General features: G+C 44.4%; 1 protein-coding gene across 1 annotated transcript; it reads right to left on the bottom strand.

Annotated features, from left to right (window-relative positions):
* Window positions 1-424: 424 nt before the first annotated feature.
* ERG28 (ergosterol biosynthesis protein) lies at window positions 425-13,513 on the bottom strand. Its single transcript, XM_087382754.1, has 4 exons — window positions 13,359-13,513; window positions 12,999-13,140; window positions 7,262-7,468; window positions 425-908 (listed from the first exon to the last, which is right to left on the bottom strand). Exons 2-4 carry the CDS (start codon window positions 13,111-13,113, stop codon window positions 853-855), a joined length of 378 nt encoding a protein of 125 aa, XP_087238880.1. The 5' UTR covers window positions 13,114-13,140; window positions 13,359-13,513; the 3' UTR covers window positions 425-852.
* Window positions 13,514-20,127: the final 6,614 nt, after the last annotated feature.

Consider the following 20,127-nt stretch of genomic DNA (forward strand, 5'->3'; position numbering starts at 1 on the left):
TTGACTAGCGTTAATTCTTCATCTGGCTGTTTGCTAGCTAGGTCTTATACTTCTTCCCTAGGTTGCTTTGACTTAGGTAGTTGAGGGTTGGGAAACTTGTTTTTGGTCTCCCTTCTAACACTGCTTTGGTCCTCTCGGCCAAGATTTTATGCAACCAAGACAGGTTCTTTCATATATCCATAAGCATTTTCACACATAATACATTGAGCAGCATACAACAAGTAGGTTGATTTTGAGCCCCAGCCCTGATAACAGTAAGCAACTCTGATGTGATGAGATCCTACTCACAAAGCCCATCATGTCAACTGCACAATGGACACCAGATACGAATCTCTAAGCCGAATAGATTTGTAAGGAGCAGCGTCATATATATAAAGAAAAATGCACTGTAAGATCCATGATGCACGAAGAAGAAATGTGATTCAAGTCACGATAAAGGATGAGGTGTTAAGAGCCTGACCATTCTACACCGACTCCTACACTGAAAAGTCCACTCCAATAAACAAGTGCCTAGTTCCAAATTCCATAAGGACAACTTTTGTTTCAAAAATAAATTAGCCCATAAATATCCAAACCAATAATGTTTTGGCCAGAGTGATAAAGCTCAAATGCCCAAACAAAGCAGGCAGTAAACATTTAAACCCACATTTTTCAAAGGGAAGGGCACCAAACAAATTCTTCTCCCCTATAGGCCTGCAGACGCCTCACTCTATTCCATTAAACAATCAGTAGGTTGTTGAAGGATAAAGGTACCATAACTTCACATTGGAATACTTTTGTTTCATCCATCAAAAGCTTTTATTTTTCATCCTCATTATCCAACATAAATGAAGAAACTCAATCTAGTTTATTTCAATAGTTAGATCCTGTTTTGTTCCAGTCCCACAGCATCCAAGCCAGAGACGTGCCTGTCAAAAGAAGATGCTTCATTGTCAGACTCTTCAAAAAATTCAGCTAGAAGGAAAAGATCAAACATAGGTTTGATACAAAAATACTCATCTAGAAACTAGTTTTTTGGGCAATAGACGACACACAATCTGTGATTGGCTGTGAAGGATCAAGCCAAATTTTGTAAATGGTACAATTAGCCATGTCATTTCATGCAAACTGAGGCAACGAGATCCTCCCTTCAGTGCTGAGATATTAGTATAAATCCAAATTGTCTATGTCATCTCGGCATTCATAAGGTCAAATAAATCTGGATGAATTGCTAGACAAGTTATAGGCTAATGCCAATGAAATCCCCAATCATTTGTGTGGATTGCAGACTGGTCAAACAGGAAGCTGCAGACCATGCATGGCAAGGTGCAAATCTATATGTAGTTACTATGCTGTAAGATTTTGTGAAACGGCTCAGATAAACTCCTAGTACCCCTATCTCTCGTTTTTCGAGAGAGACCTCCATTCGCTTCCTCCCACTCAGCTTGCCCCCTCCCCTCATGACATGGGCATCTGCAGCCCATGAATGGCTGCCTAGGTGGCACACCACAGCAGCAGACAGCAGGACTGCAACAGCAAACAAGCCCCCATGGCCATGAAGGCTGCCCCATGGCCTGCACAATCAGCAGCAAGTACAGGGATGGCATCAGCATGAACAGTGGCTGACACCAATATGTACAGCTGCTGATGCAGAGCTGTCAGCAGCCACTCCAGGGTTGCCATGTGGATGTACAGCAGGTGGGACAGAGGCAGCAGTACCCAACACACAGTAGCACATCCAGTTGGGTTCCACAGGCGGGGTAGGCCAGCAGACTGGTTGGCCCATAGTCAGGACTGGGTGTACTACAGTGTGCAACCAATCCTGACCTGCCCCGTGGCAGTTGGGTACTGCAGGTGGGACAGAGGCAGTACCCAATTGCCATGTGGCAGGTCGGGATTTGTTGCACACAGAAGCACACGCAGTCGGGTTCCACAGGCGGGGTCAGCCAGCAGACTGGTTGGCCCATATCAGGGCTCCAGTCGGCCCAGCAAGAGGGAAGGGATCCAAAGCCTATATAAAAGACTCCTCCCTCGCTCATTCTCCAACAGCCCCTGCAGCCTTCAGTACAACACCAGCAGCCTCAGCCTTCGGTACAACACCAGCAGCCTCATCTCCATCTCCGCCTTTAGGAAGGGACCACCCTTCATTTACGGTTGTCTTTCTCAGTCTTTTGGGCAAAGAATTGTATTCAGCCTATTAGCAAAACACTAATAGAAACAGAAAATACTCTCTATGGAGGGGGGGCGGTTGCAACCCAATCCTCACAACATACACATATGCAAGCACGTGTGTTTGTGTACCTTTCAACTCAGTACATACATCCGCACTTACAGTTAGATAACAGGCTAGAAAGAGAGTGAGTGAGTTTCCTCGCCTGGTTACATTGCTTCAGAATTTTTATCCTGAGAGTGTAAGGTACCAGTCATGGAAGGTTCGTCAATGGATGGTCACCACACGGTTTGGCAGGTCAACCATGAGCAATGAGACACCTTGGAACCCCAGCATGGAGGAAGAGCGACATCCACACCGGGTGGAGCCCCACGAAAAGCACTCCACCACCAGCAGCACCAACACCGAGGACAGGTCCATGGTGAAGATGTTGGCACAAAAGCCCACAAACCTCTTCGTCCAGATACTACAACTCTAAAAGATGAGGGAAGATCGGGACTGCACTAAGAAAGAAAGGGACAACAGGCCAAGGAATAGCACATCTGGGCAACACAGAAAGCAAAGGAAGCACAAGAGTTCAGGAATCAAAGAAAGCATGTGACTGCAAGTCTCAGAAGGCCAAAGAGGACTGAGCAGTGAGAACACAAGGCTCGAGAGGCAAATGAAGAACAAGGTCGAACACTACTCCTATCTCTGATCAAACCACAAGCCACAGAGAATCTAGAGAGGAGTCAAAAGCCCGTCAAGTCATCATTCTTACTTCCAAAGGTACAATGGCAAGACAAACCCATTGGTTTTGATCATGTGGCTGAATCAGTTTGAGAGCTACTTCTCCGTGGTCCCCCAAAGGACAACGAGAAGTGTGTTCTGGCGACCATGCATCTTTCAGGTGATGCTGTCACGTGGTACAGCAGTAATACGTATGGAACAGCCCAGCAGCAGCCACCAGGTCAGGCCCAAAACAGCAATATGGATCTGCATCAGCTTTTATAGGCCCAGATCAGCCTGTAAACTCACAGACCAGTCTGTGAAAATGGCAGTTACAGAGCAGTCTGACATGCCAGTTACAAGAGCCTTCAGGGCTTTAAAAGAAGGCCTGTTCCCTCATTCAGGGCTATCAGTAGCTTGAGCTCACATGCAGCGGAAGAATTACCCCGATATCACAAGATACATGAACAGACCACATGTAAAGACGGCAACGCAGATGTGACGGAGACTGTACATGTACAGAAAACTAGAATAGATATAATGGTGTTACGTACAAAAACTACCACAACATGTACCAACACCTTCAGCAAACAATCACCAAGGTAAGGCACCAAAAGATGGCTCTGTTGCTGCACCCTCTAAAGCAAACTCTTCCTCTTCTGCCACGTGCCTTCGTCTAGGCTTCAGTAGCTGCTCTAGGTAGAGCACTCCTGCAAAATCTGCTCTTTAGTGCTGGAGAGCAATGTGGAGTGCATAAGTGCAGCAGTGCTCCAGAGATCTATACATAGTTCAGCCTGCAGATCATCAGAGCAGAGGGAACTTGAGAATTGAAGGAGTTCTTGCAGGAGCAACAACCCTAGAGCTTTGTCTGCAGAGAGCACAAGGCCCTGCTGACTCAACCAACCTTGAACCAAGGGCCTGGTCTGGCCGACCAGATGTGGCCAACCGCTGCTTGTGGTTCTGCCAACCCAGTCAGCTCCTGGTGTGTAGATCCCGACCCTGTTGCCAATGGCCAACGGTTGCTGCCTATAGGTATAAACAGGCCTTTGGCAGCCCTTGTTGCCTGATTCTTTTGCTGGCCCAGCTAGCTCTTTGTACCTGCTACTATACCTGAACAGTTTGCTCTCAGGGCCTCTTGGCTGGGCTGCACACAGCCCTGCAATCAGCCCATATAAAATGGGCTTACTGTCAGCCCAATCTGCTGACCAGGCCTTACATCAAGAAGGAACTCTTTCTACTGCCCATGTGGCAGTCCATCCCCCTACTGATGCATCTACCCACAACATTTTGCAGGTGTCAAGCCCCTTAGCTCTCCTTCTTTGTGCGCTTACAGGTGGAGCAATGACCCTATACTCCCAAAACTTCTACCTAAGGTAGCCTCTCCATGACTTCACACCATCCTTCAATCTAAGTGGGAGATCCACAAGATCCAGATAGTACAGCCAGTGCATGGTGACGACACGCTCCAACAAAACAGCCATGAGTCCCACAGAACAGTCCAACCCCAACATGGAGGAGGAGGCTTCAAGGCAAGAGGATGCCCAAGCCAGCAGTACCTCCATCAGCAGTACATCCACCACTGCAGGCACAGGTATCCCAAATCAGTCAATGTTGCCATGATGCAGGTCATGAGTGCAGATGGAATTCACAACCACTAGGATATACTGATTATGGGCCCATTTAGTAGGTGGATTAATTGGGCCAAGCGCCACCAAAACCCTGGCATTAGCACCTTTTGTCCGATAACTAATCTAGAAAAATGATCTCCACATGCATCATCATGACACGGACACCCATGAATAACCATTGAGACTTCATGAAGCAAGATACAATGATGTAAAACCAAATCTCGACACAGCTTATATAGCATAGCCCCAATCAAGGTATAAGACGTAGCTTCCTGTCCTAACTTAGGCAATCCCACCCAAACTGACCCACAAGTAGTTAGTAGCCTGTCTCTCAATGACTCAGCAGCAGCCATAGGTACAGACAGACAGTCCAAGGCCCCTCATCTATGGGATCTGCAGCTCATGGCATGGCCGCCTAGCTGGCAGCTCTACAGGGACACAGAATAGGTCAGGCCCAGAAACACAATAGGGATCTGCAGCAGCATTTATAGACTCAGATCAGCCTGTAAACTCACAGATCAGAAAATGACAGTTAAAGAAAGTTTGTGAGATGGCAATTACAAGAGCCTTCAGGGCTATAAAAGGAGGTGTTTCCCCTCATTCAGCACCATCAGTAGCTTCACCAGCAGGATCACACCCTGCAGCAGAAAGGGAGTCAGATTCCTCAGCCATAGCTTCAGCAGCAGCATCCACAGCAGCCCCCAAAGCCCATACAGCCAGCAGCAGCCCTAGCCTTGACATGTACTCTCCTGTTTTGGGATCAGTTCCTCGATAGCCTCTACAGTTAGCCACGTCCCCATAGTCTCAGCATAGCGGTTCAATATTTATACCTCTTCATTGAGGGACCAGCAATTGTACAAAAGGGAATCTTTCTGGTGATTGCTAGGCCCCTCTTGGGGCACCCGCTGCCCTACCCAATGCTGCTCTCTCAAAGGGGCCTGAGCAGCTGCAAGAAGCTGAAGACGATGTCCGATGCGTGTAGTGAAGGAGAAAAAGAGCACCTCCTCTTTAGCCTCCTCATCTCCTCTTCCCACTGGCACATCATTGCTTTAGGCTCATGCCCAACGGGTGCAATCCTATGCTCATGGATTGAGCCGATAATTTTGACCTGCCCTCACGTGCTATCTTCAAGTTGTGTAGCATGGTCTTCGTGATCGTCTTTGAAAATGAGACCTCATGTCCACGTAATTGCTCTACAGCTGGCTGGATCTGTCAGAACTTCAGAGTTCCTGGAGTATTTAGAAAGAAATGGCTTGTTTGCCTTAGAATAGCCTAAACTTCTTCTGGCAAGCTCAAAGCCTTGACTCCATCATCATTATTGAGCTGTGCATTGGGAAACTCCATAAAGAGATCCTGTTTCTTCCATGCATGCTCTAAGCAATCAGCCTATCCCTCTTTCACATTCACTTCCATAAGAGTTTGCATCAGGTGGGTACTTCTGGGAGATACGTGGCTTGCTCCAATGGAACACCAAACAGAGGTTTTAGGTATGTATCTTGAATACTTCATTGGAGATTTCAAGAGATTGCTTTGGGATGGTTTTAGGTATGTATCTTGAATACTTCATTGGAGATTTCAAGAGATTGCTTTGGGATGGCCGTTTGCACATGAATTCTCAGTTGCATGGAGAATGGAGGGCGAAAGCCTTCCATACAGAAATAAGGGGATTCCTCATTGCGAAGGCTTTTGACGTGGCTGCGTCATCGTTGAGATTAATGACAAAGACTTTTGACAAGTTCGAGTTGCTCCCCACTTGTAAACCCCCAGATAAGGAGGACATGAGGGAGGAGACATACACCATAGGTTGGGACAGAAAGAAGGACAGGATTGGGACAGAAAGGGTACGATTAGGGCTGCTATGATGCAGACTAAGGCATGTTTACTGCCCATGTGCAGCCAATCTACTGCCTACATGGCAGCCCTAATCCTACACTCTTTGTTCCAACCCATGGGAACTCACAATTGGGGAGGGAGGTGACCCTAACCTTCCAACAGAGAAGAGGCACCCGGCAGTTTGGAGGAGACCCTCAGAAAAGCATGCCATGCCCCAGCCTTGAAGAGTGTCCGACGTAAACTTCTATACTGGAGTTCCACCAAACTCTCCCTTGCAGGCAGAGCCCTGGCTATGAACTAAGTCTTGCTGCCATCATTGCATCCTGCTGATGGTTTCACGGAGGGTGCATGGACCAGATTAAACGGCTAGTACAGAGGGTTCCAGCAAGACAACTAAGCATGGTGAGCATTTATGCAAGGTCTGACTTGCAAGAATCTTCTATATTTTCACAAATTGAGGAATCCACACTAGTTGCTGGCAATTGCTCTACTGATTACCATAGATAGTGAACCGAGACTGGAGAAGCTGGCTGCAATGCAGTCACTTTTTCCTTCTCTTACCAGTGCTCACAGCAGCTGATTTTAGTATCATTTTCAAAGCATTGATAGAAGGATTTTTTTTTTTTTTTTAAAGGAAAAAAACCTACTCTATGCATGTGTGAGATAGCATTTCACCACTCGCAGATATGATAATGCTGGAGAGGCAACTTGATGCAATAAAGATGTGCTCTAATGAGGACCATCCTGAGATAAAGCTTAAAAGGCCTTAAACCCCACCTTTCAGGACACTTGCATTAAATGTTTCCCATTTTGATTTATTCTTAAGTTGGAATCCTATAGTAGTTGTCTTTTCTATTTTAAATGTATAGTCCCAGACACTTATTTTAGAAAACCCATTGATGAAAGATAGCAAAATGGCATACTCAACCACATTATGACATACCTGCAAAAAAACCCACTGTAAGGAAATTATTTCCTGCCATGGTCTGATAAATAAAATATTCCATTGCAAAGTGCCCAAAAGCATAAACGAATGATAAAAGTGTTGCAATGTATAATGGCCGATCTTGTAAGTTCCTTGCACAGAGAAAGCATAGCGTGCATGTGAGGAGGGTCCAGGTTCCAAAAGTCCTTCCATGGATTTCAGTCACTGCATTTTGACAAAACAAATTATTAAGTTTATTCTTGCATCTCTCTCTCTCTCTCTCTCTCTCTCTCACACACACACACACACAAAATACAAAGGACAAACCAGAAGAAGTACTGGCAATCCATGTTGGAAAGGTCACCTTCCCATCTGTAAGCCCCCATATGAGGAGAGCATGGGGGAGGGAGACCTAGGGCATTTGCCCACAGGGAAAATGCCCGGAGAGGAGGTTGCCACATGGGCAACGCCTCACAGCAAAGAAAAAGGGCTACAGGGGCTGCCATGTGGGCAGCACAGCAGCCTGGCAGAGGCACAGCAAGGCGGGCGTGTACGGGCTGGAACAGGCCCCTAAAAGAGGCGCACAGGAGGCAGGACAGAGTCCGCATGTGGCGCAGCAAAAGGCGCCTGCAAAGGGCAGCACATGGGGCTGGCAGAGGTGCACAGGTGGCAGCATGAGCAGGGCCAATAGGCGCCTCCATGGAGCAGCAGCACATGGGCCTGCAAAAGGCGCAGACAGGGACAAAGGCAGCAGCCCAAAAGGGCCTGGCAAAGGCCCTTATATAGGGCTGGTTGGACCAGCCAACCAAGTCGGCCAGCAAGCAGACTGTTCGGCCAGTCTGGTCGGCCAGGATGAGGCTGGCTGGTTGGTTTTTTGACAGCCCCTTGGGGGCCTATAAAAGGAGGGCCTTCAGGCCCTTATTCATCGGCTTTTGCAGCAGCACTTCAGGCCCTAGGGAGCAGGATGGAGCAGCAGAGCAGCACCAGTTGGCCCTTGGGCATATGACCAGAAGGTGAACTGGGCTGAGGAGCTGCAGACTTAGCTCACAGAGGGCTGCTTACCTAGGCTGTACACAGGCAGTAAGGTAGAAGGATCTAGACATAAAGTCTACATACTCTCGAGATGGAGCACGCGGCCTTGAGTCTAGAGATATCCGGCAGAAAGTAGAAGTACCTTGTGGTAAGATCAAAGTACCATGGTGCCTCAGCCCAGCATCGACGAACCAAGCAGCTCCATTGCCTCTAGCGACGCCTACACATGACAACCGCGATGGCTCTCTCCACGACGACGGGCCCGTGACAGAATCTTCTAGATTCTTTCGAAATCTGTGAAGATTCCAGCCTATCATAGGGCTTGGTTCATAGTCTGCCACGTGGCAGCCTTATTGCAACAGCCATGTGGCACCTCCACCACGTCAGCATCGCCACGTTGGCACCACGTCACTTGGCTATTCCATGTTAGCAAAGCCACCTCTGCCATGACATCACGTGGTAGTCCACGTCAGCAACCCACAGGGACCTTGCCACGTCATCATTGACATGCTCACATGCCACGTAAGCAGTCTTATCCTCAGCATGCCACGTTGCAATGCCACATCATCAGTGCCTTGTAGGCACAATTGCCTCTACACATGCACACATTGTAATTAGCATGTGACCTCTCATGCCACATCACACTCACCATCATCATTTTGCCCTCTCTTGTGACCAAAATTTGGCTATCCTTTTGAGGGCTGTATCTTTTGATCTAGATGGAATTTCAAAGCGCTCCAAAAAGCAAAATTGCTCATCAGCTTGCACTCTACGCACCTATCACCTCAGATTTCACATCTGAGATTTCCACAGGTCAGCATCATTCAATCCTCTTCATTGGAACCACCTCCTGATCCACTGTAGCGTACCTAGCACATAAAATGAATCCAAATAAAATTCATTTGCTGCATTTTGCGCTTCGACGTGTAGTCTAGCTGTAGACTAGCACCGCCATAGAGGAGATCCAACTCCACCAAGCCAAGTAAGCCATTGCCACATTACTCGACTAATTCCTACCAACGTCAGTCTCATCGGATCTATCATCGGTATACAGATTCACACATCTGACACCAGCTCAATCTCTTCGCATTCGGCATTTCATCACACACTGTGACTCTTGGCCAAGTTATCCCTCTCTCAAATTCAGGATTGTTGCACATTTGCACGCACACATGCCACCCATGTAAAGTCACACATTCTTGACTATTTTATGGCATTGGTTCCTCCACGCACACACATCAGCCTTGTACAGCCTCTTAGCTACTCCCGACACACAGTTGTCATCATTATGTTACAAGCTTGATCCTTGGCACATGGTTGTTTCCCCATCATGTTTGGTTCAAATTTACATGTTCAGCATAAGCCCCCATTGGCAGCTCGAGTGTAAGCCCCCCAATGGCAGCTTTTTCACAGTGTTCTCATGGGTAGACACTCTCGCCAATACACGGGTAAGCCTCTTACACAAAGCACCAGACCGCCTCCAGCATGGAGCTATTCACATCACACAGTTGATGATACACTAGTCATGACTTCGGACAAGATCCGTGAGTGAAAAGAGAACCTTCTTCGACTATTCCTTGCCACAGGGTATGTACCAATCTATGATGCAGACTCGAGTCTCATTGGTCTTGAGCGATTGGACACAGATGCTTCACTTGCTAGCATGGATCAGCCCACACATTCTGATCATGCACATTTGTCGGTAAGCCCTCAGCACGAGGCGCATTGCTCGGTAAGCCCTCAACATAAGGCATATTCGACAGTAAGCCCTCAGCACAAGGCTGTCCCACTCATATCAGCACAATCTAATTCTCATGATGCACAACCATCATCTTCATGCATGGATCCGACTCCATCCTTTGCCACAGATGCAGATACTCAGCAGGAGTTACAGTGATCATGCAATTATTCAGTAAGTCCTCAGTACGAGGCACTCACATCTCCAGCTACATGCGTAGATATTGCCACAGTGCATTCAGCTACTCAGGTGATACCATTCGAGCATCCATCATTGATGCTTTCACCTCTTATACGGAGCTCATCACATCCTTGGACACAATTTCCACGAGTAGTTCATATCAGCACATCAGTCTTCAGGACATTCCAGCATCAGCTCAGTCATGCCGCATTGTACCACCCTTGGATCCAGTGATCACCACCACCGCTTTCGATTAGCAGATAGCATGAGGATACTTATGCATCAGTGCGGTCCTACCCCAATGCAGTGGACATCATCAGGTTTAGCCATCACGCAACCTGGGGAACGTCAGTGTTTCAGCATGCACTTATGACTGTCGTATGCAGTCCATACTTCATGCAGATTAGTGGTTGGATCCAGGACTTCACATTAGTCCCTATATCAGCATTCGGAACCACATATGCCTCAGGGACATCTTGTGATTTTTCAGATGTAATTCACACTTCTAGGCCTTTTACACTCTTAGAGCCTACGCCAAATGTTGCATCCCATGCCGACGGATGTTTAGCCATGCACATATCAGACGACCTTCAGCTCATGACAGTTGATCATACAGGTTGGACAGGTTCTTATACCTTGTCAGTTTCACGGGCCTCTCCCTCAGCAAAGCAGCGTATCACACCTACACCTTCGACCCCAGATTTTCAGCCCTAGATCACTCTGTCAACTCTGACTATGCAGTCCCACATCATTTAACAGAGATCATAGTTCTATTGCAGCATACCTCACATACTGTTGTCAGTTCTTTTGGGTTGGTGACACTCTTGTTTGCCACAACTCTCGGATTCTTTCTTCACAGCTACACCGACTAGCTTCACATTCAGATGCCTTTCTTACAGAGCAGTTGCACAACGGTGACTCATGACATGTTCAACACGCAGCCATACACACAGTTCGCCATGCAGTCATCTTTTGATCGACCAGGCTTTGATCAAGGTGGACTTTACTTTCTGCACATTTCCTCTCTCTTCCCCTCGGCCTATCTTCTGGGTTTTATTCCCAAAGGCGAAGGATGACCATGATAGCGGAAGTGAGAGAGGGGGAGAGAGAGGAGTGCACACGATATAGCTACATGTACACTAAGTTGTATTGAACATGAACAAGAAGATATACATGTGAACCCCTTAGGGTTAGGGTTAGGGTTTGCCCCTAATGCCCTAGAGGTATAGTGCAATTTACACCATCCTCAACACAATGGATACCTGAAAAAACATGTCTGCCAATGACAGTGATAGTACCTTGCAACTGTTGGGTTTTGAATTGCCCAATGGCTTTCAATGGCTGGTCTTGAGAGTAGTTGATTGGCAACATCAGAAACACGCCTAATGGTCTTATCTACCAGCCTCCTACAAAGAGAAGCATCCACATCTAATTGCACCAGAAACATTGTCCAATTTCAGCATTGTCACTATTGGTGTGAAACAGGAACCTTCCAAGCCAGCATCAACTAGCACAGCACTTCAGCTAGTAGCCTCAGCAGCCATCAGCCCCCTCCCTAGCAGCTCCTTCAGCCACCATAGCTTCTCTATATAGTGTGCTTATGTAAGAACAGTTCTCAGCCATAGCGAGATTCAGCCATGAGCAGTAAAACCTAGCCTCTACAGTCAGATCCAGCCTCTCCATTGAGGAACCAGATGTATTCAGCCTCTGTCATTCAAGGAAGCCTTCAGTTGTATTCCATGGCTCATTGGTGATAGCCATGGCCAAACAGAATAAAGATAGTAGCGGCATAAACTGTCGATGCAACAGTCATGCCTGTGATGTGATGTATCTTATGCATGTCCATGATATCCTCTCCCTCTTCTCAATTACCGTTGCTAAAGGCTACGTGCAGGAATGCTTGGGAGAGACCTTTCGCACTTGTTGCAAGGATGAATACCATCAGTATGGCTTTGACGGTATGGATGGGATAGATATCAAATCTACAATTTTAAAGGAAGACTTGAAGAGGAGGTCTATCTGGAGAAACCACAGGGTTTTGAGGTTCCAGGACTAGAGGGGAAGGTATGCAGATTGATGGACATTGGAGCCACTGGGTTGCAGAATAATCAGTCACGACCCCAACTTCTACGCTTTAATGGTGACTCTCCTGTGATGTTTGATAACCATTGGGAACACCATACTTTTATATGTTTCTGAGTTCACTGGCATAATCCCCCGTGAGCTGGGTTCTGCACCTCTAAGTAAGATGGCAGCACCTGGGCATCCTGTATTGTCTTTCGCATATCCTTTGGAAAGTTTGGCCCAGGTGCTGATTAGATTGCGGTGAGTTTTATTTCAAGACCTGTAAATTTTAATTTTCTTACAAGCGCATGTATTGATCACCACAACCCTCCTCTAGTCTGGTAGTTCTCACAATTGCGTGAATTTAGGCCTTGCTTAAATCATCTTAGCGAGAATCGCTAAGAATTGAGCAAACAGGAAACGTCTGGTTTTTTAACCCCCGGGTTGCTGCGTCCCCTGACTCGAAAGGATGTCGAAAATAAAAGTTCGATTGTCCATCCATTTTTTAATTCGGAATAGGACGATTTCAGAAAGAAATGTGTCAGAGGTCTACAGGTGAACGCAATGGTGAAGGATCTAGACAAGTCTTAAACAATACTTTGATCTATTCGGGCAAAGATAACAAGGCTAAAGGGTGCCCGAAAACCAATGAAAATGCTCGTGACCTTTGCAACAACGTGCAATGCCAAGATACATTTTTCTCTTTCATTTGCGCAATGCACGCAGTGAGTCGAAAGTTACTGGAAGTTTGAGAGAAGACCGCAACGCGTAATGCCCATATGTTGAAAAACCCGAACCAGACGGACGAAAGTCGCAGCACGCCCACAGCAACGAGCCACCATCCCAGAGGCCTCATCTTGGGCCCTCGATCTCTTAACTCAACCTGCGCAATCACAGAGTGGGAGATCGTAATTCCAAAACAGCGAAGCACAGCCTAAAACAAGCTGTATTCAATGAGCTAGATTCATAGATTCGTAAGATGATCTCTCAATGTTTAGTCAGCATCGATGTAATGTTGGAACGATGTTATAAAAGCAAGCAGATCGAAAGAATGCTCGTGATAAATTATCATCTTGTGATAAAAGGGACTACCCAATTCACCTTAGAGCCGTCAATGCCGGCATCTAATCCCTTTCAAAACAGAGACTGCCCAAAACAGAGACTGCTCAAAAATGATGCTCAATTCATCAGCAAAACAGAGACTGCCCATAAATTACGCTCATGCACGTTCTTCTAGTTAGCTTACACGTGATAGGCCAAGGATAAGGCTAGTTAACACACTTTATGGCCACATGCCACTTGGCATGCCCCAAGGATAAGGCTAGTTAACACACTTTATGGCCACATGCCACTTGGCATGCCCCAATTGGCGCCACCAGATCTTAGTCCCTTAATGGGAATCTTTTTGTCATCATTACACCCATCCTAGACCCTTAATGGGAATCTTTTTGTCATCATTACACCAGACCAAATGGTTAAGGATGGATTTAGAATGGGAGTAGGCACTTTTTCTTCCATCCTGGACCCTGGCCTCTAGACCCTGGCAACCAGAATGGATTCCCCTTTTTTAGGGTTTCCAAAACATGGGAGGATGACAAGTGTCCTTGTCCCCACGTGGTCCCCACCTCCTAAACACATGAAATGATGCCATGTGTCCTCTTCTACCTAGTTCTTTTTGGCTTGCCCCCAATGGGTAGGCCTTAGTAATCGTTTGGCCTCCAAAGAGAAAAATCAAGTATTTAGTTATTTTAATTTCTCTTTTTTTTAGCATGCATTGATTGGAGGTGCATATGAGAATCCCATGAAATTCTCCACCTCTCTCTCTCTCTCTCTCTCTCTCTCTCTCTCAGCCTCTCAGCTTGCAATTCGCCCCCTTTTTCGCTCACCATCTAGGGCAGGTCACATGAATGAATTCATCTTTTTTGTTAGCACATGGTGGGATGAGAATAGGATAGAAATATGCATGGGACCACTTGGGACCACCTTTTCCTATTTATTCCCATGTGCTAAACCCCTTATGCGCCCTCCCATGTTTACAGCGAAGAAATTCCTGCCCAAGTGCACATGGAGCGCCGCCGCGATTTTAGGCGCCCACCCAAGTTTGAAGACAAGCGGAGTGCCCCAATTGCAGCCATAATTTTCGATGCCCACCCTAGTCTCTCTAGGCACAACTGGAGCATCCCAATTGGGGCCATGATTTAAGGCATCTACTAGAGTTTGAAGCCAAGTGGGGCGCCCCAATTGGGGCCGTAATTTTAGGCGCCCACCCAAGTTTGCAATGAAGAAATTCTTGCCCAAGCGCAACTGGAGCGTCCCAATTGGGGCCGCGATGTTAGGCAGCCACCCAAGTTTGAAGGCAATTTTAGAGCGCCCCGATTGGGGCCGTGAGGCACCCACCCAAGTTTACAATGAAGAAATTCCCACCCAAGCACTTGGGCGGGAATTTCTTCATTGCAAAAATAAATGCAACCTACATGTGGTGGGATTGGAACTCACGGCCACCCACCACACATTCTATAGCATAACCACCAAGCCCATAATAGTGTGTATACACAATACCACCCACCACCAACCAATATATTGCAATCTAGCGGGTGTGTAACTAGCCTAAGTGTAGGTAAACCAACAATTTTATAAGGGGAATAGAGTGGTATTGACCCCATCATTGCTACACCTCCATCATTGCTAAGAATTCTACACCCCAAAGGGGACCCTAGGTTTGTGAAAAAGGAAAAGACATTTAAATTGATCATTAAGGGTCTTCTTACATGCATTTTAACAAAGACATTTAAATCGATCAATTAAGGGCCTCTGGACGTGTTGTCGATCTTTGGTTCTACTCTAATCCACTTTAAACAAATTTTTTGCCTGCCACAGGGAGCCTAAGTGAAGGCGAAGGTGATTCAAAAGCGAAATTGGCCATATTTATTTATTTATTTTTACACGATTTTTTCTTGCTATTTTTCTCCTCCACATTTTCAGGGACTCTCTCTCTCTCTCTCTCTCTCTCTCTCTCTCTCTCTCTCTCTCCCTCCCTTCCTCCCTCCCTCCCTCCCTCCCTCCCTCTCTCTCTCTCTCTCTCTCTCTCTCTCTCTCTCTATCTCTCTCTCTCTCTCTCTCTCTCTCTCCCTCTCCCCCTCTTTCGCTATTTGGATCTCCGTCAAGCCTTATGAATGATTTATTATCATTCACCTTGTTTTTAATGAGAAGAATAGAGTGTTATTGACCCCATCATTGCTAAGGATTCTACACCCAAAGTGGACTCTAGGTTTTTGAAAGATGGGAGGAAAAGAGCTATTTCCATCCTAGTATATTCCAGGTTAGCACATGTCCTAGCGGATTTAGGATGAGAATGGACCTTTTCCACTAGAAAAATGTTAGATAAACAATAGTGTACTATTTCCATTCATGTGCTAAGTCCTTATTAGGATGACAAGCTCATATGAAGAAAATGATTTTGGGGAAGTGGGGAAGTGCATCCATCCGTCAAAGTAAGAGATTGAAAAGTTGTGTGAAAGGGTCACTTACATGTCATATGTTAGGAAGACATTTTTGTCTGTCCTTCTTTGTTTTACTAAGGTTTGGTTTAAAGAGAATTGAAGTTTTGTAATGTAGAGATTTCAAGCCAACCTAACATCATGCTTTCACCTTTTAGATTTTATAAAACATAGTTTATCCAACAATGACATGAGTTGAGTGCCACAACATTAAGCATGAATCCACTTATGGCAAACCATGGCAAAATCTATAAATAATCTTTTGTGCATCACCCAATCTTGTGCTTGATCATTGCTACCCCAGTACAAAAATAAAAATACATTTATGCTTTAGTTGTTCAATCAATTCCAAAAAAGAGACTTTTATATCAGTTTGTTTTGAAAAAAAGGATAATTTTTTTCTAAATCATGACATTTGGTTTTATTTCCTTTTGGTACATTTATGATGAATAGGATGTAAGAGGGTTATAAGGCTAAGCGGGTTGGTTATCTTTTATAATGTGCACTTGAATTATGCACTCAAAGTTTTATTGGATCAAACCATCTAAGATACACAAAATAGAATTGATTTTTGCTAGTGATTTTTACTTGTTATGGCAAGAAGCCTAGGACATGAATGCAAACAATGGAGTAAACTATCAAGATATCTCAAATATTATATTGTAATATAGTAAGAAATTAATTGTTCACTTAGATAGACTATTGTTTTGTTAATGAAAGGATTCTTAGTCAAGATCAAATTGGGAGGAGGAACTGCATTATACTATGACAAGTCATTGTGCATGCTATCTTTCTATTAATTGGATATGAAATTGTATGTTCAAACCCAAAGCAAACCAATGCTTAATTTAGCCTCCAAATTATTTTGTGTCAATAGAGAGAGCATCCTCATAAATATTGACAATGCTTCCACTAAGACAATTAGAGAACCCAACATAATTCATGGTGATCTTGAGAGAGCAACTTCACAAATAATGTCAATACATCAAGCTAGATGATTAGAGGATACCAAGGAATTTTCCTAGGTGTTGTATTTTTACAAAATCTCTATTTTGTAGCACCATAGTAAAAACCTATAGTTGTTCAACTGAAAATGTGTTTATTTACTAAAATTCTAAGCTTCAAATAGTTTCTCCTATGGACTCAAAGATTTGGCAAATAGTTCTAGCACGAAATTTATTGCACATGAAAAATTGATCATAATATCTCTCTCTCTCTCTCTCTCTCTCTCTCTCTCTCTCTCTCTCTCTCTCTCTCTCTCTCTCTCTCACATTTAAACACACACACACACTTCCTACCCCTTCCTCCTTTTTAGCCATTTTTTCTTTTTAATTAATTTTCCCTTTTTCCCTCACCCCCCCTCTTTTTTCCTTCTTTAATTAATTTTCCCTTTTTTCCCCAAACTCCCCTTATTTTCTTTTTTAATTTCCCACCCTTATTTTCCCCTTTATTTTCTTGTTTGATTTATTACTTCTTAATTTCCTTTTTTCCTTAACTTTTTCTAATTTTCCTTTATTTATTTATTTTTTCCTTAATTTCTTTTATCTTTCCCTTTTTTCCAATTTGCCCTTTATTTCCTTGGGTCTCCATTTTGCTCTTTTCCTTTCTTATTCTTACTAATTTTTTGTCTTCTTAATTTTTTAAATTTTTTAAATTTTCATCTTTTCCACCTTCTTTTTTTTTTTTTTTAAATCTCCTATTCTAATTTCCTTTATTATATATATATTTTAATTTCCTTCATTATTTTTCCATTATTACTTTTTCTTCTCTTATTTTTCCATATCTCCTTAATTTTTTCATTGTATTTCTTATTTTTTTCTTAATTTCCTTTTTCTTTGTTTATTTATTGGTTCAACTTAATTAAACCCCCTAAACTAATCCTAACCTAACCTAATTACTCCAAAAACCTCTGCAAACTACTCCATTTCCCCGAATCCCTATATCCCAACCTCTCCCTTCCCCGACCTATCATGTCTTTACCTTAATTTACTACCTTCAACTTTGCTCCCCCTATCGTTTTTTCTCTCCCTAACCAAACTCTAACAAATTAGCCTAAACCCCACCCCAACTCCCCCTCCCCCCCCTTCCCCCCCTTCCCCCACACCCATCGGACTTCTAACTCCCCTATACCCTTGACCCTCTATTACTCGACTTTTCCCCTTCTCCCTGGCTTTGCACCCTATAAATCTAACTCCTAACTCTCATTCACCTACCTACTCCCACGCCTCTACCTTTCCATCCCCTGCATTCATTGTTGGCCCTTCCCTCGGAGTTCTTTATTCTTGCTCTCATTACTCCCTTAAGCTTTTTGGTGATGGCGCCCTCATAGCCCCTACACCACTCGTCCTCGATGACTGCACCCTCAAGCTTGCCTCTACACGAACAACTCGACTTTTCGTATAGTCTACCTCTGACACTGCCACACGCCCATGGCTCGACTTTCAATGCCTCTACCACCGCGGAATGGACTCACAGGTCCCCTTTATTGCCCCCCCCCCCCCTTCCTTCCTTTAATTCCCCCCCATGCCCTCCTCTCCCCACTACTGCTCACCTATGATTAGCTCTTAGTGGTGAGGAATATTCACAAATAATCATACCCCTCATAATCATAACAAATATAAGTAATAATTAACAAAATTTGCTATGGGTGATCTCAAGTGTTATTCTCTATGACACCTACCAATGTCTCACTTTAAGACTTCAAGTTACCTAATTTAAGGTCAAGCAAAATATATACATAAACCAATATATGCCCTTTTATCCAAGCATTGTTAAAAATATTACAAGTCAACCATAGGATTTTTCTTATCCAATTCCCTCCTTCGTATCAAATAAAGGGCCACATATAAAAAATTGTTGAGTGCTTATACATAACATTTATCTTTCATATAATCCTTTAGTAAACCTATGGCATACGTGCAATTGTCGTTCAAGCAAAGGCATTCTCATTAAACCATCAAAAAAGAAGGTCTTAGTGAACTAGGTGTCCAACCATCACCCAAAGAACACAATGATCCCCGAGGGGATGGGGGTGTGTATGTGCGTGCGCATGCAGGCGTGTGCATTTGCATGTGTCTATGCATGTGCATGTGCGTGTGTCTATGCATGTGCATGTGCATGTGCATGTGTGTGGGCGTGTGCATACGCGTGTGCATGTGCATGTGTGTGGGCATGTGCATAGGTGTGTGCATGGGCATGTGCATGTGCATGTGTGTGTGCATGTGCATGTGCGTGTGTGTGTGTGTGCATGTGTGTGCGCATGTGTGTGTGTGTGTGTGTGTGTGTGTGTGTGTGTGTGTGTGTGTGTGTGTGTGTGTGTGTGTGTGTGTGTGTGTGTGTGTGTGTGTGTGTGTGAGAGAGAGAGAGAGAGAGAGAGAGAGAGAGAGAGAGAGAGCATTAAAAAAATAGAAACCTATAAACAACACGACACGCGATGCTTAGATAAAGGTGGAAAAGACTTTTATTGATATCTGGATTCTGATGAGTATAACTACTAAAAAAGTGTCAAATCCATCCAGTAGTCTAGGCTTTGAGGCCGGGGTCCACTTACCACCATCCAAGAAAAACTAGGTGTTAGAACATCATAGTCTCAAATGGGTATACAGGTAATGCATGTATTCCCTAGCATGTTATTGCTTTACCTAGCAACATAGACATTCGTCTAGATTCACAAGTAATTTTTTGAAAATATCATGCCATATGTACAAATGGTGTCACAAATCTAGCATAAAAGGGATTCATCTGCAACTAAAGTGTGTGAGAAAATAAAGGGGGTTATTCCACACCCTTACAAGAAAACAACTAGATCGAGGAATATTACGCCCTAACAAAGAAAAACATAAGTTTTGAAAAAGCAAGGGGGTTTATCCGCACCCAAATTTTCTTAAATTTTTTGGTTTAAAGAATAATAGCTTGAATAATGAAAGAAGGAATTATTACACAAGGGGGGTACTCCATACTCTTGAGAAAATTATATATTTAATTGTTTTATTACCACAAAATAAATAAGAAAAAATTAAATACAATAATTAATCATGGGGGGTAGTCCACGCCCAAGGTTAAGGACAATAATTTAACAAGTTGGAAAATATTTTAGAAAGAGAAGGTGTGTGTGTGTGTGTGTGTGGAAGACTCGACAAAACCCGATTTCATAGTGGTATTGAACACAAAGAGAAAACCACTATATTAAATTAACAAATATTATCAACATGTGGGTGAGACCCTACTAAAAAATCAAGAGGTGGGAAATTTGCAAAAGGTGAGTAGAATGCATAACTATTTGGCTATAGTAGCAAGCACCTCTTTTATTGAAGAGGGGAGTCCGTATACTTGCCACCATCCAACAAGAAAAATGTGGTGAGAACGAACTTAAA

Source organism: Dipteris shenzhenensis, chromosome 12, assembly GCF_047967505.1.
Source record: "Dipteris shenzhenensis isolate YYH24624 ecotype China chromosome 12, Dip_SZ_1.0, whole genome shotgun sequence".
In the NCBI taxonomy this organism is placed as follows: Eukaryota; Viridiplantae; Streptophyta; class Polypodiopsida; order Gleicheniales; family Dipteridaceae; genus Dipteris; species Dipteris shenzhenensis.

What these genes read in the sequence shown, in the direction of transcription:
- ERG28 (XM_087382754.1), bottom strand. Translation starts at nt 13,113, where the DNA reads ATGAGGCCTCTGGGATGGTGGCTCGTTGCTGTGGGCGTGCTGCGACTT. An exon ending in GGTCTTCTCTCAAACTTCCA is followed by an intron (nt 7,469 to 12,998) that starts GTAACTTTCGAC and finishes GTCAAAATGCAG; the next exon opens with TGACTGAAATCCATGGAAGG. An exon ending in TACAGTGGGTTTTTTTGCAG is followed by an intron (nt 909 to 7,261) that starts GTATGTCATAAT and finishes TTCTTTTGACAG; the next exon opens with GCACGTCTCTGGCTTGGATG.